Source organism: Mercenaria mercenaria, chromosome 14, assembly GCF_021730395.1.
Source record: "Mercenaria mercenaria strain notata chromosome 14, MADL_Memer_1, whole genome shotgun sequence".
Taxonomy (NCBI): Eukaryota; Metazoa; Mollusca; class Bivalvia; order Venerida; family Veneridae; genus Mercenaria; species Mercenaria mercenaria.
The window spans coordinates 44,812,338-44,837,475 of NC_069374.1; the positions used below are offsets into that span (position 1 = coordinate 44,812,338).

The 25,138-nt window shown below is 35.1% G+C and overlaps 2 protein-coding genes across 4 annotated transcripts in view; both read left to right on the forward strand.

The window, feature by feature from the left end:
- Positions 1-25,138, forward strand: part of LOC123527475 (uncharacterized) — a 577,437-nt gene that overhangs the window by 21,550 nt on the left and 530,749 nt on the right. The gene's annotated exons all lie outside the window — the stretch shown is intronic.
- Positions 1-25,138, forward strand: part of LOC123527943 (uncharacterized) — a 34,837-nt gene that overhangs the window by 1,707 nt on the left and 7,992 nt on the right. Inside the window, exons 2-4 of the mRNA XM_053523366.1 lie at positions 13,061-13,652; positions 16,078-16,236; positions 18,873-19,956. Of these exons, the coding sequence (XP_053379341.1) occupies positions 13,074-13,652; positions 16,078-16,236; positions 18,873-19,956 (1,822 nt within the window). The 5' untranslated portion in view covers positions 13,061-13,073. The remainder of the gene's footprint in view (positions 1-13,060; positions 13,653-16,077; positions 16,237-18,872; positions 19,957-25,138) is intronic.

Consider the following 25,138-nt stretch of genomic DNA (forward strand, 5'->3'; position numbering starts at 1 on the left):
AACTTTGCATATTTATAGATTGATATATGACAAGTTAAAATAAAAAATAAAAATGATAGGTACCCGTGCTTCTTTTTTCAATATTCAAAGTTTATTCAGAACACCAAATCAGTATTTGTGTCTGAAGAAACAATACATACATGTCATAATAAAACTACTGCAAACAACTATTTATTCAAAGTTTCACTCTGATGTTACTATTTATGCATCACAATTAATCAAACCACTATAACTATGCATAAAATGTCAACATATAGATATATTAACTCAGAAAAATAACTCTTGACAGATGTCGAAAGTATCTGAATCTGAGAAAAACACGAAGTATTTCTTAATGATATGAAAAATCTAGCGGACAGAATTTTACTAAATTTTATATTATGTAAGCTAGAACTAAGACAAAAAAATCTAAACCAAAAAAATAATATCAACCCGTGCTTGTTTTCAAGAAAAATTAAAAAATATTCACTCCACCCACAACATTATTTTTTCATTACCCCACCCACCTAAAAATTATTTACATTTTTTTTTCTTACAAAACAAACTGCACAATGTTATTATCAGTTTCTTAACCAGTTTTCTTACTCACATACGAAATAATGCTCCTTTAAGGTTACATGCCTCTAGGTCAAATACTTTTTGAGATACATGCTACACAAGCTTTCACATACCATTTACGTATATATTTGACCACGTCAAGGGACATAAATCTGTTTTTACTTAGTGAAACCTCAAATAAAAGCACTGTTGCACAACTTCGCATGCTGAATTTAATTCTTGTATGGTTTCATGACTCTTGGCGCATATACTTTTGAGGTATATGCGACACAAATGTTTAGACCGTTTATGTACAATTTGACTGACAAGGGCCATAACTCTGGTCTTACTACGTGAAATGCGGGATGGGGCACAAAAAGTATAACAACATTTTTAGGAAGTCACATTTGAACTTGAAGGAGATAGATCTACGTTAAAATTTTCTGGATTTTTATTTGACTTGGAGTCGGCTGCATCATTACTGGCCGAAATAGTTTACTTTCAAATTGGCTGTCCACAATGTATTTGATTCGAGCACTTCCTACGACTACTCCTCCAATAAAACACCATCTCTTTTAAAGGTAAAATATGGATGCACGACCTATATTGTCAGTACATACGATATTTTTTGCGCGAGTGCACTGCATATCCGACAATTATGCACTTTAGGCGGCGAATCCTGAACTTTACAGTGGTTATCGCTTGCTGCGCGATTGAGCTGCGCACAAAATATTGTGATGAACTCCTTTAAACAACAAAATATTGAGATTGTAATATGCAAATCCTTGATTATACTATTCAACAGCTAGAACTATAATTCAGTTTAAACAGATAAAACAAATTATGATCTTCACAAAAACATATGAAAACTAAACTTAAAAAGTTTATAACAGTTTAAAATTGAGTGTGTACAATTTTACTCGAAAAATGATAAGGTGAGTACAATAAGCCTCTGCAATTTTGTCAGGCGCGGTAATCATCGTTTAAAAAAATCTTGTATCTTAAGTTGATACTAGTATCTTAATTCTCGATTGCGAAACTAGTTCTTACAACTTTGATTAATCGTCCTAAACTCCCATTCTAGATGGTATCAGCCTCGAGTTTAGATTTTTAGTTGTATTGTAAAATCAGAAATGCAATAAATAGTTGAAAACAAATGCAAACTCATCACAAATTGCTGTACCTCGTAGAAAAATGATAGAATATTGTGATTTTACAAGTTATTCTATTTTTCTAGACTCTAGATGCCCTGGAAGAGCCTAAATTATAATTATGATCCAGTATACCTGAGCACACCTCACTAAAATGATTATATTTTTAATTTGAACTTACCGATTGATATAGCATTTTGTTCCCGATAAATTGCTTTACAATGTGCCGAAAACCGCATCTAAACTACATACGGAGTAACATTACATATTGAACGCCCCTCGTACAGACGTTTAAAAACTTGAATTCCACATAGAACTCTGGTTGCCATGGCAACCGAAAGGATTTTTGAAAAAGTCTTCTTGTCCAAAATTACAGGTCATAAGGCTTTGGTATTTGGTATGTAGCATTATTTAGTGGTCCTCTACAAAGGGGTTGTTTAAATTACCTCCTTAGGGTCAATTATGACTCAAATCTGGGGGTCATATGGTTTATATAGACTTATATATGGAAAACTTTGAAAATCTTCTTGGCCAGAACAACAGGGCTTAGGGCTTTGGTATTTTGTATGTAGTATCATCTAGTAGTCCTTTGCCGGAACGGTTTAAATTATCCCCCAGGGCCAAATGTGGCCCGCCTTGGCGGTCGCACGGTTTATATAGACTTATATAGACAAGACATTTGAAAAACCGCATGGCCAATGGCTTTGATATTTAGAATTAAGCATGTAATAGTAGCCTTTTACCAAATTGTACCACTGGGATTAAAAGTGGCCCCGTCACGCGGGTATGGGGATGCGAGGGCACATTGTTTATTGTAAAGGGAAGAAAAACTTTTTTTAAAAATATTTTCTTAAACTGTAATGCGCAGAGCTAATGGTATGCTATAGTGGTTATCTACCAATATTGTTCAATTCATGACAATGAGAACAATGTATGCCACGCATGGGGTGACCTTGTTTTATATTGACTTATATACTTCACAACAGCGGGTGTTAAGTGCTGTGTGGCGGCCGTAAAAGTCGCCCCTGACTTCATCTCAGTGTTGTTGTATTTTCTGATCCGTCGGAATCATTGATTTCAACTCATTTAGATTTGAAGATTGAATACTGCTTTAGCCCGTGCTAGGGGGCGTGGGCAGTGTTGCATTTTCCATTACTGCCCATGAATAGACTCAGTCAAACCGAGTCTGCAATTTTCACTGTTTGCTTTGTTCTCGATGCTTCCGAGGGATCTAATTTCCAGATTTTATAATGGAAAAATAGTTAAAAATCTTCTTGTGCAGAAATGTAAGGCCCAGACCTAATATCTATTTGGCATTGTCAAGTTCAAATCATGACCCTGGGGTCTACTGTCATACTTACCTACTTTACCGTTATGGTATTGCGCCAGGTGTAGGCTGCATATTTTTGAGCTCCTAAGTTTTGACTGTATTCAAGTTTCTGCTTTATGTAGAATATTGAATTTTTGCAGTTATGTGCAGAAGATAGCTAGGATTGTTTTTTGTGTTTATTTCTTGGATTCATTTTGTGCTTTTTGAGAATTTTAGACTTAGTAAAGTTGTATATATTGTGACATTTTATACATGTGCATTTTACCTTCTGCAATGATGAGTGAACACCTATTAATGCGGATTTCATCAGATTTGGTGAACAAAATCTCACCCGGAATTAATGATAATCTAAACACAATGAAATTACAATACAGTAGAGAACAATTACTGGATTATAGCCGTGTACCCAGAAGATATACAATACCAAATGGAGAGACATTATCATTATTGAAAGAATTTAATCTTTTAAAATAGAGAGGTAAACGAGCGGGTCGCCCTAGGACAAAAAGCAAAGCTGGTGTTCATATGAAAAATATAATTCATTTTAAACAAGATCATACATTGTTATTAAATAACAAGAATGAAAAAGTCATATGCTTATCATTAAACTGCAGATCCCTTGTAAATAAAGGCGATCTTCTTGGGCAGATTCTTAGAGAAGAGAAAATTGATTTTGCACTGCTCACGGAAACATGGTTTTCAGATAACAAACAACATCAATTCAAAACTTCTGACTTAAATCAAAACGGCTATACAATCAGTGTAGCGAACAGAAAGAACAGAGTCGGGGTGGTATTACAGTCACGTGCCGTACAGGAGTGAATATGCGTAGACTGTCCATGGGAACAACACAGACTTTTGAATTTGGCGTCTGGCAACTTATTCTTAAAACATTACTGTTCATTTGGTCGGCATTTATAGATCTCCATCAGTGTCGACTCCTGCTCAATTTGTCCCAGATTTCTTTCAGTTAATGGAAGACACACTCCCAAAGTTTACAAATATCTTTGTAATGGGTGACTTCAACCTACATATAGATGAAAACAGCAGCACAATTTCAGAATTCAAAAATTCGTTATGTGCTATGGGTATAGAGCGACATGTTAACTTTACTACTCATACAGCTGGTCAAAGTCTGGACCTGGTAATTACTGAAGCTGCAAATGGTGTTAACATTTTATCTTGTGAACCTGGTTTATTTGTATCTGACCACTGTGTTGTAAAATGTGTTCTAAATATACAAAAAGAAAGTTTAACAAGCAAAACAGTGGAATTTCGAAATCTTAAACGGATCAATCATGAAGAATTTTCAAAAGACCTTGCATATATATCGGTAATTAGTGAAGACGTCGATTCTTTTGCCGATCGGTTTGAAACAGAAATAGAGTCAGTTATTGATAAACATGCACCACTGACACAGAAAACTAAGATCTGTCGGTCACCTAAACCATGGTTTAGCGTCGACTTACTTCAACTTAAAAGGTCATTACGTAAAGCTGAACGAGTATGGAGAAAATACCGAGAACCTTACCAACTTGACACTGTAAAAAAGCTACGTCTCAAGTATCATTATGAAATTCGTAAAGAAAAATGATCAGTTCTTAGTGAGAAAGTGGTAAGTTCAAAAGGCGATTCAAATAAAACTTGTACAGGTTAGTGTCAGAACTCACCGGAACAAAGTCTGAAAATCCAATGCCCGCTGAAGAAAGTAACATTACATTGGCAGAGAAATTTGCAGATTTCTTTTGAGCAAAAATGAAAAGATCCGTGAATCTCTTGAAAATTATGAAAGTTACGTACCAGAAAAAAGGGATGTTTCACGTTTTGAGGTTTTCAGAGATCTAAGTGAAAACATTGATAAATGAACTTCAAACCAAATCCTGTGAGCTTGATAAACTACCCACAAAAATATTAAAGATGCATCTCAATGAATTGGTCCCTTTAATAACTGACTTGGTTAATTTGTCATTACGTCAAGGGATTTTTCCATCGAAGTTGAAACATGCGATAGTCAGGCCTTTGTTGAAGAAGGTCGGACTCGAACTTGTGCTAACCAATCATCGCCCTGTGAGCAATTTGCCATTTCTATCGAAACTTATAGAGAAGACAGCTCTTTTCTTATTAAATAAACACGCTAGTGAATACAATCTTCTTCCCAAGAATAAGTCTGCGTATAGACGCTTTCACTCATGCGAAACGGCTTTACTCCGATTAACAAGTGACTTGTTAGAAGGCTTGGAAATTCAAGAGGTCAGTGCCCTAATTGCACTGGATCAGAGTGCCGCCTTTGATACTGTTGACCACGATATTTTAGTGCAAGTGTTACACTCTCAGTATTGGGCTATGTGGTACAGCTCTCAACTGGATTGACTCTTATCTTACGCCACGCAGTTGTAGTTTAAGTGTAGAAACTGCTGTTTCAACTCCACGCCCATTACAATGTAGCGTTCCCCAGGGTAGCTGTTTAGGCCCCTGGCTCTATCTCACTTAAGCAGGAACTCAATATCAGTGTATGGGTTTGCTGATGACCATATTGCCAACAAACGATTTCGACCAACTTCAATTGAAAATGAGAAACAGGCTATTCAAGAACTTGAAAACTGCGCATTCACCATTGATACCTGGATGAAACAAAACAAGCTTAAAATGAATACGTCAAAAACCGAATTCATCTTATTCTGTAGTAGACAGAATCAAATCAGTACATTGTATAAGGTACCTAGGGGCGTTCTTAGATGAAAATCTTAGTTTTAAGGATCATGTCAATAGAAAATGTCAGACCGCAAGGGTTAATTATCTTAGAATCAAAAATATTAGAAAATACCTTACTAAAGAGGCTACTGAAATTCTAGTATTATCACTGGTCATTTCACATATAGATTATTGCAATGCAATATTGTATGGCATTCCTCACTGTGAAATTCAGAAAATGCAAAGGATACAGAACATGTGTGTCAAACTCGTTTTAAGACTCAGCAAGTATGACAGTAAGTTCAAAACAAGCTTTGTTCCGACTACATTGGCTTCCTATCAAAGCTCGAATTGAATTTAAGATTTTAACTGTCATGTTTAATTGTTCAATCGGCCAAGCTCCGTCTTACTTGACTGAATCATTATCGGAACAAGCACCAAAACGTAGTTTAAGGTCTTCAGACTCTGTTAAAGGTTGACATTTGGCGACAGAAGTTTTCGTACTGTAGGGCCGAAACTATGGAACCAACTACCAGTAGACGTAAAAAATTCTGATCCGGTAGACATTTTTAAGAAAAAGCTCAAAACACTGTTTTTTAAAAGGTTTGAATCATGGTTCTGATCGTTTCTCTGTTGGTGGACTGAATATGGTAGAGACGCTGAGTATACTCTACTAAGTAGTGTGATCGTGTATGCTTTATACGCAATGTTGTAATTTTGTTGTACAGAAATTTTGTCAAATATGTCGTGTTTCATTGTTTGATACCAATTTATATATAATTTATCATGATTTTTCGTTTTTAATTTAATGTACAACGCCAGTGAATATACTATGTGTAAAATTAGGCGTTAAATCAAATAAAGCAGTTTCAGTTTCAGTTTCAGGTTAAAGTGCAAACTGCCTCGAGGTTTCGTGAAATCATATCACGTTACTTAAAATGACCGATTAGTTGGTGGAACTTGTTTTTTGCAAAGCGGTGTACGGCGTTTTACGCCGATTTCAACTTCCGGAACCGGCGAAGCCACTTTATTTCTCTCGTTTACGCCTCCAGTGTACGCCGATTGCGCCGGTTCACAAAATGCCGCGAGATGCGCCGAGGTGTAGACACACTTGGCTAAAAACCCCTCGTAACTGAATTTTACAGAGTAATTATTATTATAATTGAAAAAAAAATGTTTGTGTAAAATAACAGATAGGAACGCACGTAAACTAACAAAACACTTTTTTCATAATTGTTTTATTTAACATCTGTAACAGGACCTTTTAAAGAATATTTAATATGTGCTAGAAGGAACCTTTTGGTTAGCTAAATCTTGTATCACCTATTAATTCTGTAACTAAAGACAGCTTTCAGCATTAGCCGCCACATTTGTTCATAACTGGATTGCTCGATTTGCTCATCCTAGATGCGTTCGCCGGTCATGTGACCGGCTTACCCCGGGATGCCAGTGGCGAATGCAAATCAAGCAAGCCCGTAACGATTATTACAGAATCGGAGTCTCGTGGAGTTGCCATGAAATACCGGAAATCATTATAGTGTTACCTGTAAATTTTGTCAAGTAATTTTACGAAGTGGCTCGACGAAATTCCACTGAATAAAACTCCAACAATCTGTACTCTGAGTCAGAATGAGGCAGTACTCGGAGGAGTTCATCGCTGTACAAGACTTTTACTTCGAGGAAAAGCGGAAAATGGGTTTTCAAGCGGAAAATGGGTTTTCCACGCAAGCTTATCTGTATCTAGCATGTACACGGCGGAGTAGTCCAATATTAGTTGTGCTACCTTTAGAAGGGATATCGCTTCTGAGTGAATATTCAAAAACTTTATTTTTCTATAATATAATTGTGCAAACGTACGAACAAATTTGAGCTGTTTGAACCGAATGTCAGAACTGAAAAATAATACGGAATATAAAAATTCCAAATTGCATTTTAAAAATGTGAGAAATGAACAAGAATTTGTAAATTTCATTTGGAATTTTGTCCGTACGTACGAACAAATTTTGATTTTCTATTGCTGTGGTCTGCGAACTCTTCAATTTTTGCTGTGATTTTCACCGGTAAAAGCTCCATATAGCGGCAAAAAAGAGGGACAGACCGGAAGATACTCTTTTTTCCGGAAGCAGATTATTGTGTAAACTGTTTATTTATAGGAATATTCTTTGTTATATTACACGAATATACTTTTGCTAAAGATAACATCTTTATCACCTTTATATTAACACGATAAACGAGATATTTATTAATGAAACAAATAAACATATTTTGCCTATTCAATGTTGTCTTCGTTCATTTTTTCAGAAACAAGTGTGATCTATATTAAATGTTTATAGTTTATGTACTAAAACAAAGATAATGATATAGGTTATACTCCATAGTTATAACTTACATAAAATGCATTAGCAAAATGTGTAATATTACATTTGCCAGCATTGCTTGAACACTTTAAATGCAATTTAAGCACTTTAAGATAGCTTGTGTACGTACAGAAATTAAATTATCAGAAGGAAATATGAAAGAAATAAGTCACAAAATAACAAAAAGCAATAAATTCAATATAATGATAGATATTTTGCAGAAACATGTTTGATCAATTACACGTTTTTCGATCTCAGTTACATTTATAAGTTCAAAAGCTTCATTTATACGTGTAGCTAACGTTTGCTTTCTTACGATTTGTGAAAAAAAATGTTATCAGATAGTGCCTATTGGAAAAGCAATAAATGAGATAAACATCTTACACCTCTTGTATTATACGCGACGATTTAACTTTAACAAGGGCCACTTTTGGAATATTGATTTATTCAGGTTGTATTTTTCAAGATTACAGTTTATCATTCAACATGAATAAACACGAATAAAGTTATTTTACTAAAACAAATTCGTTTGTACTTCTTTTATTATATTTTACATGACGTTTATTTGATTTAAGAAATGCGGAGATTTTTGCATATTCATTTTTTGTATGAGCTCATTTAAGCAACACAAGTGATTCTTTGATTTTTTATAGATACAATTTATAATTTGTGTACTATTTACATTTAAACGACATTTATTTGTATAAATAATAACATGAAGTCGAAATCACCACGCCAAACCCAGGCTGCTATTACTTTGCTTGGTTCTATTTCTCATATATAGATTTTAAATTCTGATATTGGTTTATGTCGATGATGAAACATGTTTCCAAAATATACATAATTTTACACTTCCAAGTATCATTTACCAATTTACTTTATTATTTGTTCTGATACAAACTGTCTGAGACAAATTTAAAGACAGAAATACGTCTCTTGTTACAAAATGTACGAAAAATCAATAGAGAATATGACATTTTTGTAGAGTAATGTATTCAACATTTACCAAATCAAATTTAAATTTGTGTATGTACATATTTAATTCAGATAATCATCTGAAGTTTCATACTTTAAACTATTGTTTACAGTTAAGCAAGATTTTCACTAACATCGTGTCTTTTATTGTAACTTTATATCATTTATATGCTACCTAGAAGTCAATTTGTGATAATATAATATATTGAAAGTTTTAATTTAAGTAGTGCAACAATCTGTATGTTTCAAATTGTATAATAATTTTATAGCGTTTAGCATAATGTTCAATAAAATGATGAAAATATCTGTACCTATGAAAACTGTAAGACTGAAATCTTAACCTGAGTGGGGCCTTCTTAGCTCAGCGGTTAAAGTCGTTGACTTCAAATTTGTTATTTAGTCGGGCCCAAAACCCCGCCGGCGATGTGGAACTTTTCATATGAGGAAGACATTCAGCTTACTTTACTGAAAAGGGGTGGGGGCATAAATCAAGAACTAGTACAAGAGACATAGAACTTGTGTCATATGATGGGGGTGAAAAGGTGGAACAAATATTTAAGTTTAAATCAGATCTATTCAGTAATAACTGAGAAATAGTAAAAGTGCGTCAAAACGTTAACCTAAATTTTCTGAAAAGGGATGATAATCCATGAAATATTGGTGCAAGAGTGAGTTATGGCTCTAGAGCGATATGATGTGGGTGATGATGAAGAATAAAAACTCTAAGTTTACAACAAATCCATCACAAATTACAGAGATAAAATGAAAGTGCATCAAAACCATATGTGTAATAGAGTTCCGCTTAAGCCGGTGCTAGGGGGCGTGAGAGGTGTTGCACATTTCATTACCTCTCATGAACAGACTCAATCAAACCGAGTCTGCTATTATTCTTCTTGGTTGCATTCTTTGCTTCCAAAGGATCTTTTTACAGATTTCATTTACCCAAAGTGAGGACGCGGTTGTTTACCGACGCCGACTCTGGGTCGAGTAGGACAGTTCTCCACATTTCGTTAGGTCGAGCTAACAATTTTGGTATGGACAAAGTTCAACAACTAACATCTATTTTCAAATAAATTTGGAGAGTGGTGTTTTACAGTTCGTTTGGTATCGCTTTAATAAAGTGCAAGGGTGACTTAAACATCTCTAAATCACTTTTATGGATGTGATCATTGGTGTCCAATTGATTTTCCTTTAGTAGACTTTCACTTCTTAAGCCTATGCCAGTGGATGTAAGAGTGCTGCACATTCAATAACCTCTCGTTAACATTCTCAAACAAACCGAGTTTGCGATTATTTACATAAGTTGCATGCTATGATTCCAAATGAGTGTTTTACGGATTTTTCGAAAAGGATGAAATGATTTTCGCAGCGTTGTATAAGTCATTCAAATGAAATTTCTTACGTAAGATAGCCATGACATGTATTTATACGTGGCGTATTTAAGGGTAAGCCAAAGCATTGCAGAATTATTTTGAATTGGGTACTCCAGGATTTGGACCAAATATGAATACTAGCATTAGGATAGACATATTGCTTTTGCGCTGGCCGTCCGTCCGTCACACATCATTTCCGATCAATAACTGGAAACTCATTTGATCTGGAACCTTCAAACTTCATAAGAGTGACAGGTCTTATAGAGTAGACGACACTTACTGGTTTTAGGGTAATTTGTAAAGGCCAAGCACACAAGTGCCTGAACATGGAAAACCATTTCGATTCAATAACTTGAGAATCACTTGACCAAGAATGTTGAAACTTTAAAGGATGGACATATTGGATATGCAGAGTAAATGACCCCTACTGATTTTGGTATCACTTTCCATTTCTGGTCAGTCACTATTTGATCAAGAACGTTTAAACTTTAAAGGATGACTTTACTTAGCAGCAAATGAATCATTTATAGCTCACCATCATCAGATGGTGGGCTATTCAAATCTCTCTGCGTCCGTGGTCCCTCGTCCTTAAGCTTCCGTCTGTCCTTCCGTCCGTTAACAATTTCTCGTTATCTCATCTCCTCAGAAACTACCAGGAGGATTTTGACCAAACTTTGTCAGAATGATGTATTAGTACCCTAGTTGTGTTCCCCTGAAAATCAGATTGGTTTAACAATTTTAGTGAGTTACGGCCCTTCGTTTATTTTCATAATTAACATAGATTTATACAGGGAACATTTTTGAAAATCTTCTTATACAAAACCACAAAGCGTACGACTTTGATATTTGGTATGTAGCATCATCTAGCGGTCATCTACCAAGATTGTCCAAATTATTTCCCTAGGGTCAAATATGGCCCCGCCCCGTGGATCACATTGTTTAATTATATAGACTTATATAGGGAAAAACTTTAAAAATCTTCTTGTCATAACCTACAACATTCAAACTTAGACCTTATGTATAGTTTTGATTTGCTAGATGAACCTTGACATGAGTTGACCTTGATCTTGCCCTAGTGACCTACTATCACGTTTCTGTAGCCACATCCTTCGAATTTGGACCACTTGCATCGGTTTTCGTATCGAAATAATTTTTGACCTTGACATTGACCTAATGACCTACTTTTACATTTTATGTGGACCACATGCATCGTTTTGTGTTCCAAATGAAATTTGATCTTGATTTTAACCTGTGGCCTACTTTCACATTTCTCAAGCTACAAACTTCAAATTTTGACCACATGCAGAAAAAACTTTGACCTTGACATTGACCTAGTGATCTACTTTCACATTTTTAGGTACATGCTTCAAATTTGGACAACATGTATAATTCTGTGTTCCAAACTGAAATTTGACTTTAAAATTTTGACCAAGGGGCCTCCGTGGCCGAGCGGTTAGAGTCGTTGACTTCAAACCACTTGCCCCTCATCGATGTAGGTTCGAAACCTCATTTGAGGAATATGATTTCTTCACGTGAGGAAGCCATCCAGCTGGCTTACGGAAGGTCGGTGGTTCTACCCAGGTGCCCGCTCGTAATGAAATAGTGCACGGAGGCGCACCTGGGGTCTTCCTCCACCATTAAAGCTGGAAAGTCGCCATATGACCTAAATTTGTGTCGGTGCGACGTTAAACCCAACAAAATAAATTAATTTTGACCTAGTGACCTATTTTCACAATTCTTAAGCTACAGCCGTCAAATTTGGAACACATGCATAGTTTTGTGTACCAAAATGAACTTTGACCTTTAGAATGACCTAGTGACCTACTTTCACATTTTTCAGCAAGCTACAGGCTTCAAATTTGGACCAATTGCATAGTTTTGTGTTCTGAATTGAAATTTGACCTTGATTTGTATCTATTACCAACATTTCTCAAGCTACAGCCTTCAAATTTGAAGCATATGCATAGTTTTGTGTACAGATATTAACTTTGACCTCGAAATTGATCCTACATTCACATTTTCTTTAGCTACAGCTTCAAATTTGTACCACATGCATGGACCACATGCATAGTTTTGTGTACCAAAATGAACTTTCACCTTGATTTTGACCTTGATCTATAGTCTTGAAGTTTGGAAAATCAAAAATGGTTCAGTGGTGGGCGCTAAGATCACTCTGTGATCTCTTGCTTAGGGTTACTCCATCAAAGGTCAGTGTCACAGGGAACTAAATATTAAAAAACTATTTCATGTCAGTAACTTTAGAACCACTTGGGTAAGCAGAGTAGATGACCCCTTTTAAATTTTTGTTACTCGGCCAAAGATCAATGTCATAGAGCCCTGAGCATGCAAAGCCGTTTTCAGTTCATACCATGAGGCGAACTATGCTCAGAATGTTGAAACTTAGTGGGATTACTGAATTTGCTAAGTGGCTGATCCCTATTGCAGCCATTAATCAACCTCTTTGACTTTCGCTCCTGTAGACTTCTTGACTATTACCACTATATGTTGGAGGAGATTTTCGCTTTTCTATAAGAGCATCTTCTAGATAGTAAAATTAATGTGTCCATAAAGTGATGTTTCAAAGTTAGTATAAAGTATTCCTTAACTTGATATATGGTTTACCAAACATTGTTGTTCATTTCCTAGATTTCCAAATGTAATGGCCGATGAAGACTTTGACAAGGACCTGTATAAAAATTGGGTCCGTGGTGCCAAAGGTTTAGAGTACTTACAAGAAGGACTTCAAAACTTTGTTGGAGATAAAGTGCAACAGTGTCGTAACCAATCCTTGCAAAATATAACAGATGTCTTGCCCACAGAATCTGCACATCAATGCAATGAATGTACGACTGAAAATCTTTTGCCTGAACACACGAAAAAGAAGAAAGCCTGTAATAGAAGCACGTGTCTAGAAAAATCCCCAAATAACTGCTTTGGTAGTAAACCAAATGGTCGTAGAAAATGCCCGAATGGAATATGCAGTCAATTATATGATAAAATTATACTTGAACATTCCTCGAGAGATCCGCTTTGGAAGAATACAGACCCAAGTACGTGGTGTTCAGATCCGCTTGGGTGGAGCTATGGAAAATGTTTCCAAACAACATCAGGCCCTGGTATTTCAGCTAGCACAACTGATGCTGCCGGACTCCTTAGCATTCTTATCAATAACATAACGCTACAGAACGACTGGCTTGCGTGCAATGATATGTCAAAAGAAACGTGTCCTTTTAACAGGGTAAGTTTAATACTTATCGATAATTTTCTATTTGCCTAACATTTCATTAACTGCAATAACTTTACTCATTTCGAGAAATATATTTCTTATTTGAGATTATCCAAATATTTGAACTACATATAATTTTTTCGGAGTTTGGTGAATTTTAATCAAAGCATCGTAGGTGATTGCATGTGTTCAGTATTCTGATTTCACATGTTTAAGCATGTCGCCTTTCTGCCATCATTTTATTTAAACAAATCGAGCTTCTGCCATCAATTTATTTAGGCATATCGAGTGTATATGGTCACTTTGTTTAAACATATAGAGTTTCAGTCATCCCATGATTGTTATATGCGGTGGCGCGTGAGTCTGTCCGTCCTTCCATTGGTCATAGCTTGTTTCAGGAGCATAAATTTATAACCTTTATGGTAATTAATTTAACTTTGGCTTATCATTGATTTCAACTCATTTAGATTTGAAGATTGAATACTGCTTAAGCCGGTGCTAGGGGGCGTGGGCAGTGTTGCATTTTCCATTACTGCTCATGAACAGACTCAATCAAACCGAGTCTGCAATTTTCACAGTTTGCCTTGTTCTCGATGCTTCCGAGGGATCTACTTTACAGATTTTATTATATGTAGATGGTAATAAGAAAATGAGCATATATTATTGAAATATCTGTGTTTGTCAAAAGTCAAATTCACAAAAAGAGCCCACACCCCGATCCCCGGCCAAACTTGTCCGCCGTATTTCGTGTCTTAAGCATTACGTCCTAACCGTTCAAGGTACTTCATACTTGGCATGAAAGTAGTTAGTGATAAGGCAATGTTCATAAAACATTTCACCATATCTTTACGTCTAAGGTCATGGTTACAAATTGAGCTCAAATGTCAAATCTGTCCGTCATATTCTGTGTCCAGAGCTCCACTTAGTAACCATAAGGTCTTGGCTTTAAACTTCGGATGTAGGAAAGTGGTGATGAGACGATGTGCAGACCGAAATAGTTTACATTACATCCGCCCCTCCTTCCTAAAAGTCCCTTTAGTATTCTGTCACTACATACTCACACCCAGAAGAATCCATACATATTTCATTTTCTTTAAATTTTCCTCTGTTCTCCTGTGATATATCCATTTTGGCTCATATTGGCCAACTGAACTAAGCTCTGTTATAATATTTAACTATGCATGTAGAAATTCTATCTGCACTTTATCTAAGTGGATCGAATTTCTGTCGTCTGCTTGTTTAAACACATTGTGTTTCTGTTTGCACTTTGTCTTAACTTTTTTTTAACTCACCTGAGCACGAAGTGTTCAAGGTGAGCTTTTGTGGTCACCCACAGTGTCCGTCGTCCATCGTAGTCTGTCGTCCGTTCTTCGTTGTCAACAGTTTCACTATTAATTCTTTACATGTCACAATTTTGTCCCAGTCTCAATGGAACTTCGTCAAAATGTTACCCTCAACAAATGACTATTATCTTCATGAAACTTGGTCAGAATGTTAATCTTGATGTTTTTTAGGTCAAGTTAAAATCTAGACAAAGTAAGATAAAACTAGGTCACCAGGCCACATCAAAGGAAAGACTAGTTAACACTATGCAAGCCATATTATTGACCGTATCTTCATGAATCAGAATATTAACCTTGTTAATTATAAGGTCAAGTTTGAATCAGGTTATGTGATGTCAATAAACTAGGTCATCACTTCAAGTCAAAGCTAGTTAACATTCTAGAGGCCACATTTGTGACCATATCTTAATGAGAACTGGTCAGAATGCTAATCCTGAAGATCGTTAGGATAAGTTAAATTTTTGGTCAGATGAGGTCAAATACTAGGTCACCAGATCAAATCAAATGTAAGGCTTGTTAACACACTAGATACCTAATTTTGAGTTTGAAACTCATGGAAATTGATCATAATGTTTGTTTTGATGCCTTTTAGGTCAATTTTGAATCTGTTTCATGTGGAGTCAAAAACTGGGTTACCAGGTGAAATCAAAAGTAAAGTAAAGCTTGTTAACAATCCAGAGATCCAGTCTATGACTGTGTCTTTATGAAAATCAGAATATTAACTTTGATTAGGTTTATGCTAAGTTGGAATCTAGGGTAATGTGGAATGAAAGACTAGGTCACCAGGTCATATCAAAGGAAAGAGTAGTGAATACTCTAGAGACCAAAAAATATATAAATATATCTTTATGAAAGTTGTACGAATTGTTAATCTTAATGATGATAAGGTTAGTCCCAATCTTGGTCAGGTGAGGTAAAAAACTAGGTCATCATGTCAAATCAAAAGTAAAGCTTTTTAACAATATAGAAGTCACATTTATGACCATATTTAATGAAACCTGGTCAGAATGTTAATCTTGATGTTCTTATGTTAATAGATCAGGTGAGCAATACAGGGCCTTAATGGCCCTCTTGTTATCTTTATACATTTCCAGGCGAGAGACATCCGTAATGCAATTTTACACAGTTCAAAACTCGAACTTGATGAACCGACGTTAGGTTATTATTTAGATACGTTCATAACAGTCCTTCAAGATGCAAAATGTCTACTCAACTACAATGGATCGAAACAAGCTGTTGATAAACTATCACAGGTATTAACAAAAATATTTTATTACCAATTTGAGAGATACTAGAGGAATGTTTCATATGTAATGTTATCTGATCCGAAACATACGTAATGTTGATAAAACTATCACTGTTTTCATTTATACCTTTGAAAATATTCCTCTTTGAAAATAGTAGTATATCACCAGGTCTGATTAATAAGGTACATATGGGACAACGCGGATAGTTTCCTCTTTCAAACAATTAATATACTAGAAGAAATGGGAGTTGCAACATGAAAATGTTCTTAATGCCTCAACGTGGACTGCGTTTAGCGAAACATTCTTAATTATAGTAGCAGGTGTTTCCTGTAAAGTTTCAACTTACAGACATTCCCATGGATATCACTCTTTGAATAATTGGTCTATGTACGCTGAAAAATGTCACATACATTACTTTCTTCACACTGATGGTTCATTTCTGGAATACTTGGCCAACGATAAACTTTCTTTGCCCAGATTTTGTTGTTGACTTTTTGACTTTGCTAGAAACAGGGACTCTTCATTTTATCTTATTTTTTGCGTAATTTTTCAATGATTGTTTGATGGTCTGGACCCTATTGTGTTGGAAATACGATCAACCAGAACATATGCACTATATCAACAATTACCTTTGTTATTGTTACAAACGTTGAAGTGGGAGGGCGCCATGATTCGGGGGCCTTCTGTGCTTGGTCAGACCCACATTTAAATGTCTTTGCTCAACTTGACATATAAATATCAATTATGAAATGCGTACTCTTTAAGATGGAGAAAGCCATCACACAATGTATGCACATTGCAATTGTATTTCAAAAAGACAAATATATTACACACAAAACAATCAGGTTTTCGTCCTACACATTCATGCCACACTGATTTAACACTTTTAATTGATACTTGGTTGAAAGATGTTGACAGTGGTAAATATGTAGGGTCCGTATTCCTTGATCTTCGAAAAGCATTCGATCTTGTCGACCATGAAATATTACTGCATAAACTAAAGCTTTATCACTTTACAGATAACTCACTGAAATTATTTGATTCATATCTGTCGAAAGGAACTCACCTAGTTAAAATTAGAAATTTGTATTCTAAGAAACTGTTTGTAAAGTCTGGAGTTCCAGATTTTAGGACCCTTACTATTTATATTATATATAAATGATATGACACTTATTTCAGACACTATTAATTTTGACATGTATGCTGACGATTCCACTGTGCATAAATCCGACACTGACATTTCAGTTATAGAGAGCTCCAAAGTAATCTTAGCCTCATTAACACATGGTGCAAAATTAATAATATGTCATTACATCCGGAAAAAACAAAATGTATGCTTCTAAGTACAAATTATAAAACGAAACAAGCAAGGAATCTTGAACTGTTTATCAATGGAACGATAATTGAAAATGTAACAAGTCAAAATATTCTTGGAATCTGTATAGATAATAATATAACTTGGCATGCACAAGTTTGCAATGTTGTGAATAAACTTAACTCAAAGGTTGCACTTTTAAAAAGAATTTCGTACTCTTTGACCGATGAAATGAAGATGTTGTATTATAATGCATATATTATATCAACCATGGACTATTGCAGTACTGTATGGAGGCTTGCCCGTAAATCAGATACTGATAAAATATATAATATACAAAAGAGGGCAATTCGTGTAATAACAAAAAATCGTATCGCAGGTAGCGTGTTTAAAAATCTGAATCTGCTCACTTTTGAAAACGGATGCAATTACAACATGGCTGTACTGGTTTTTAAATGTGACCATAACCTTGTACCAAAATATATGTCTGAATAATTATCTTTTGCTCATAACGATAGATATAATCTTCGTTCCTCGACTCGTAAAGATCTTTCTTTGTTAAAGCCCCGAACAAACTACTTGAAACAAACATTCCCATACAAAGCCACACATTTATGGAATTCCATTCCATCAAACATCAAACTTCAAGATAATCTGTCAACGTTTAAACGAAAAATTAAGGATTATTTATTACAAGAACGTTACTAATACTGAGATTTTATTTATTTATTTATTTATTTATTCGTTTTCTCGAATCTTCATCAATTATCATGCATTTTGTGCCAAATAGGGTAGCTTTTAAACTTTATGATATTGATGGATGAATGTACATGTATGCAAAATGAATTACAGTGATTTATTCTCCTGGTAAAATCATTTCAAATCGAGTTTGTTTTTAAAGTGTTTGTCGTTAAAATTGTGCTACTGATACTCTTATTATTGTAGATACTGTGTTTTAACATTTATGTAGAAGGCCATATTTGAAATAAATTGTTTGTATACTATGTACTCTTAATATGTCACCTTCTTAAAATCAAGTTATTATTATTATTATTATTACATGCATTCGATATTGATGTTGACGTTTATAGTGTAAAGGTTTTGTGCTTTGCAAGCAAAACATTGGAGTTAGCGAGGTTTTCCGTTGTTGTTATACTTTATATTTTTATACGCTATAATTATAATATGAACATAGACAGAAACTACAATTCGGTGAAGGTTTACTTAGACCATTATCTGATATGAACACTTGTAGGACATCTTCCAGCACTTTATCGGTGAGTAAAATTTGAATTCAGATAAAATAATTGTCCTTCCATTATTACAGTTGAAAAATCATCAAATCAATATTAGCCAAAAGGATGAAACAAGACTAATACAAAGTCGGAAAGAAGCCTTGTCTGAACTAGAGGAGAGGACGGCAGAGGGACTGCGCAAAATTAAAGAAGCAACTGCAACTGCAAACTCTGATTTAGAAGAGACAAGGCGAGTAGCAGAACAGAAAATTGGGGATAAAACGAAAGCTTCTGTATCTGAATTAGAGGGAAGGACAGCAGACAGACTGCACAAAATTGACGACAAAACTGCAACTGTAAAGTCTGATTTAGAAGAGACAAGGCGAGTAGCAGAACAAAACATTACGGATAAAACGAAAGCTTCTGTATCTGAATTAGAGGAAAGGACAGCAGACGGACTGCACAAAATTGACAACAAAACTGCAACTGTAAGGTCTGATTTAGAAAAGACAAGGCGAGTAGCAGAACAAAACATTACGGATAAAACGAAAGCTTCTGTATCTGAATTAGAGGAAAGGACAGCAGACGGACTGCACAAAATTGACGACAAAACTGCAACTGTAAAGTCTGATTTAGAAGAGACAAGGCGAGTAGCAGAACAGAACATTAAGGATAAAACGAAAGCTTCTGTATCTGAATTAGAGGGAAGGACAGCAGAAGGACTGCACAAAATTGACGACAAAACTGCAACTGTAAAGTCTGATTTAGAAGAGACAAGGCGAGTAGCAGAACAAAACATTACGGATAAAACGAAAGCTTCTGTATCTGAATTAGAGGAAAGGACAGCAGACGGACTGCACAAAATTGACGACAAAACTGCAACTACAAAGTCTGATTTAGAAGAGACAAGGCGGGTAGCAGAACAGAACATTAAGGATAAAACGAAAGCTTCTGTATCTGAATTAGAGGAAAGGACAGCAGACGGACTGCACAAAATTGACGACAAAACTGCAACTGCTCTATCTATTTTCAACAGAAGTGTTGATAACAGAATTAAAACTGCTGTGTCTGATATAGAAAAGACTGAAACTACGGTCAATGGTGCGGCGACAAGTGCTGGATTAACTCCACATCTATCAGCAGCGGTTCAAGATGCCTATCTTAGACGGAAAACAGGTAATAAGCAATGGTATTGTAATTAATCTTTTTACAATACAAACATGCTCACTTTTTGAGAAATCCTTCCGCTGTTAAACTGTAACTATACTAAGCAAATAGTGTGAAAAGTTATAAAATACACAACACCCACCTTCCAACACAACACTTTCGATATTATGTATGGCTTGCTGGTCAAAAGTCAAAATTAATATTCAGCTAAAGTAAATGTTGAAACTAGTCCGGTCATACAGCATCAAAATATGCTTTGTCTGAACTGATTTTAGTATTTATGACTTAAAACAGACAAATTGATTTTCAATTGTTTTGAGTTTTCACCATGAAAACACAACTTCTATGCTCAGTATAACGTCTGTCGGTTAACCAGAAAATTGCCTTGGAGACAATGTAACGTTCTGCCTTTGAGCAATATTTGCGCATGCGCAATTTGATTACATTCCATGCAAGACAGTAAGTACGTTTACTTCCGCCATTCGGCTTATGAAATGATTAAAGACGTATTGATATTAAAGTTCCCTTTCTGTCTTTGTAATGTTTCTTTATTTTAATATAATACGGATGCAAAGAAATAAATTATAAACCAATATGCACGAGTGCATTTTTATTTTAGGTTTACTTGACCAAAAATACACATTCGCAAACTTTGCATAGGAGCAAATGCTCATTTTAAGAGGTCCTACTTGGCCTGAAAAAAACACCACCTACGCAATTTTCAATCCGGTTCTTCCCAGGAAAGACTACTTCGCGTTTATCAATGATATGCACCGGACACATAAAAAACCAGACTGTCCAGTTGTAGAGAGATAAAATGGAATCTAGGTCAAGTTTGAATATGAGTCATTTAGAGTAAAAAACTAAGTCACCCGGTCAAATTAAAGAAAAATTGTGTGTACGCAATAGGGGCTGTGTTGTACACCGAATATTCATAAAATTTAGTTATAATGATCGAATCAAGGTAAAGTTCGAATATGGGTCATATGGGTTAAAAACCTAGGTCACTAGGTCAAATCAAAGAAAAACGTTGTGTATGCGATAGAGACTGTATTTTTCAATAGATCTTAATGAAATTTGGTCTGAGTGATTGCCTTGATCAAATCTAGGTGAAATTTAAATATAGATCATCTCAGATGAAAACTATGTCACTTGGATAAATCAAAGAAATACCTTGTGTAAGCAATGGGGAATGCATTTTACATTGGATATTCATGAAATTTGATCAAAATGTTTCTCTAGATGAATTTTAGGTCAAGTTTAAATATTGGGTTATCTGACATCTGAGTTTTTTTGAAAATCGGCGTCGGCGTCGGCGTTGCCTGGTTCAGTCTTTTAGTGTTTAGGTCAGCTTTTCTCCTAAACTATCAAAGCTGTTGCTTCAAAACTTGCAACACTTGTTCACCATCAAAAGCTGACTCTGTACAGCTAGAAACATAACTCTATCCTGCTTTTTGCAAGAATTATAGCCCCTTTTGGACTTAGAAAATCATGGGTAGGCCAATATTTCTGTTATACTGAGACACAAAATTCAGATGAGAGTCTGCACCCGCAGGGCGGTGCTCTTGTTTCATTTATACCAGAGAAACGCATAATATAAATCAAGGAATCAGTGAGTGTGTGAATGGAGACACCCTCTCCCTCTGAACTTAAACAAATAATCAAAAGAATTTGGTGAAGGGTGAAAAAGATATGTAATTAGGGATTTGGCGGTCGGCTCGCAGTTTTCCAGTGTTTTATATATACAAAAATTTAAAAATGCTCGATTAGAATTTTAAGTAAAATGATATGGAAGAGTTTTTAAAAATCGATCGTTTACAAACTAACAGCACAGAGAACAGTTGATGTTGAAGAAAATAACTGTTGCGTTGTATCACGAGTATGTTTAATGTCAATGTAGTATTGCAAAATTTGTAAATTTTTTTTTTTTTTTTTTTTTTTTTTTTACAAAAGAAACTGATCCTTGACTCTGAATAGATTATTCATGCACATTGCACAAAAGTGTTTAATCTTTTAATGAAGTAGTTATTGTAAAGAAGCCGGGAGGGGAGCTAAATTTACGATAAGATTATACCGTTTGTCTTAAAATGATCTTAAGTTGGTATTTTAAAGGGACTTCCTATAGTTTTTATGCGCATCTTTCTGCGCAGCCGACACTTTCTATGGAAAACTGAACTGAAGTCAACATTTGTTGAAACATGTTACAGACAATCTTAAATATGAGGAATTTTGAATGAAATAACATTTTTGATAAGTTATATCAGTAATCAAATGTTGATACTGGTTTATGTTGTATTGACAAGTAACATGCCTGACAGGTATCTTGCTATTTTTGTGGTTGTGTTTTCACATCGCATTTTAGTACAAAGACAGTGTTGTTCATATAATGTAAGATAATTGACTTAGTACTGATAAGACAATATCACCTTTCAGAGTATTTAGTATTCAATTATAGAAAGAATTAAGAATTTTCAAAACTTTTTTTTTTAACTTTTAGCAGACATACATGTAATCAATTTGGCCAGGTTCGCGCCATTTCCGTCCGAACAGGTGTTGTATTCTAGCAGTCTTAACATGAAATTTAGCCTGGTGACCCTTACATTTTAGCCAGTTTTATGCTCACAATACAATTATCTATACACAAGAAGAAAAAGAAAAAATTCTATGAAAGAGTTTTTTCAAAATTTAAAAAAAATATTCTTCACTATGGGTATTTTTCATTGAAAAAAGTTCACAAAAGTAAATATGGAACAATATTTTTTTCATTTGTACCCATTATTGTAAGGATAGAGTATTACAAATATGACTATGATATCAAATAAGTATATAATAAAATCTGTAAAAAGAAAAAACCGTATTGTGCTGCCTGGATGTATATTTTGGTTGGTATTTATAAAAAAGCAGAAAATTATGAAAATGTTGAAAAATCGCTGGCAGTTTCAGCAACAGTGGGTGTGTTCAAAACAATTTTTCACAAAAACAAGCCTGGTGACCTATTGTTTTTATTTGTTCATTGTTTTCAGCACAAATTTTCCTATCATATATGTGAATTAAAAAAAAATCTATGAAAGGAAAAAAACTATAGGAATTCTCTTTAACCCATTTAAAACCTTTTACAATTATATAACAATTTTCGAAAATAGGAATTAAAGCAAATTAATGTATTTCATGTTCGTGTTATAAACAAATTATCATTAACATCAGCCTTTAGTGGTGATATGCAATGACAGTGTTGAGTGTTAATCTACGATCTGAACATTTAAAAATGTAGACCTGGACATCTTTGCCATAGATCAACATTCAATATAGACCAGGTCTGCTTTGAATTTGCAAAAAGAAAAAGTATTTGTTCATTCTGAAATATCCACAGCGTTAATCAGCATTCAAACATGTTCTGATCGCAGGTAAATAGTCAAAACATCTAAGGCCATAGATCATCGAAAATATTCAGATTGCAGACCAGTGAGTGAGTTGGGTTTTACGGCGAGTCGACACAAAATGGTCATATATCGCATTGCAGACCAACTTTCGAAAATGTTGAGATCGCAGATCAACATTAATAATTGTCGATGTAATATATCAACATTTAATGCTTACCCTGGTCTTTCATGGAGGATCAACTTTAGAAAAGACCAGATGTAAAGTTTCTTTTAAAAGTATTTTTAAATTCTAGTATTTTTAGTTGTCCAACCCGGGGATCAAACTCATAACCACTGAAGTCGTAGTCATAAATCCCACTATTTTAGAACAGGAGTCTACCATATTGTCCTACTGTCAAGCGATCGAACATATGCATATACTGTACATCTTTAAAGTCATACGACTGAGACGAAATTTTGCTACACGTAGAGATAAAATAATGTTACAATCTAACGTCGCGTGTATGCATAAATCGAACTCTGCAGTCTGAGTCTGGCCCGGCCTTCCATAGATTTTGACACATACCAATCGATGCTATTTATAAACAAGCTGTATATTTCATTTGACGCTGTCGGTCTACAGTTTAGAGTCAAATAAAAACAAATTTATTCAAATGGCTTGAAAGGAGTAAATTTGTACTTTAAGGCAAGTATAAATTTAGACAAATGCTGTTTCACGGTTTAACGGTCACGAATACGAGAATACAGGGTCTTGACTTGGGGCTAATCAGTGTCATTGATATGTCGGCTGCTACATCACGAAATGGATACAATTTAGAAACTAAAACAAAAGTGTTTATTTTAACACAGGACCGTTGGAAGCATTTCAGATTGGGGGAGGGGAGTGGTGCACACATTGAAAATCAGCTAAAATGGACTAGCTGTCGAAAATAGGGGCCTGGCCCCCTTCCCCTCCCCCCACCCCCTCCCCCTGTTCCCACGATCCTGCCGTTGTTTTTATTCATTTCGAACTATCTGTATGGCTACATTTTCTTCTGGGTGGATGTTCCCTTTGACAAATTTTTAGTTATATATATAAATTTCTTGAAAATCACTTATAGGCCTATGTGAAATCGATCGAATGATTGTCTTTATTTATCTATTTATTTGTGATCAATTTCAAAGAAATTATATATATACTACACAATAGTTAAGAGACATTATTCCTAGCATTCCTTCATATATATATAACAGAACAAATGCAGTGGTAAGAGTGATAGTAGTATTGGACTCGGTATCAGCGGTAGTGGGTACATTTTCAGTGGTAGTGGTAGTAACAGTAACATTGGAAGTGGTTACAATAACTGTAGTCGTTGCAACAGTAGTCGTGACAGCAGTAACTGTGGTCGTGGTAACAATAACAGTAGTCGTGGCAACAGTAACTGTTGTACTGGTAACAGTAGTCGTGGCAACATAAACAGTGGCAGTGGTAACAGTAAGAGTATTCCTGGCAACAGTAACAGTGGTAGTGGTACAGAACTGTCGTAGCAGTGAGACAACAGTAACAATAACAGCGGTAGTGGTAACATAGGAAGTGGTAACAGTTACAGCGGCAGTGGTCACAGTAACAGTGGTATTGGTTACAATAACAGCCGTTGTGGCAACAGTGGTAGTGATAATAGTAGCAGCCATACTGGTTACAGTTACATTGGTAGTAGTAACAAAAAGAATGGTAATGGCAACAATTTTATTGGTTAAAGTATTATTGTTTGAGGGAACAGAAGATGTGGTAACAGTAACAGTGGTATTGGTAAACGTTTCAGTGGAAGTAG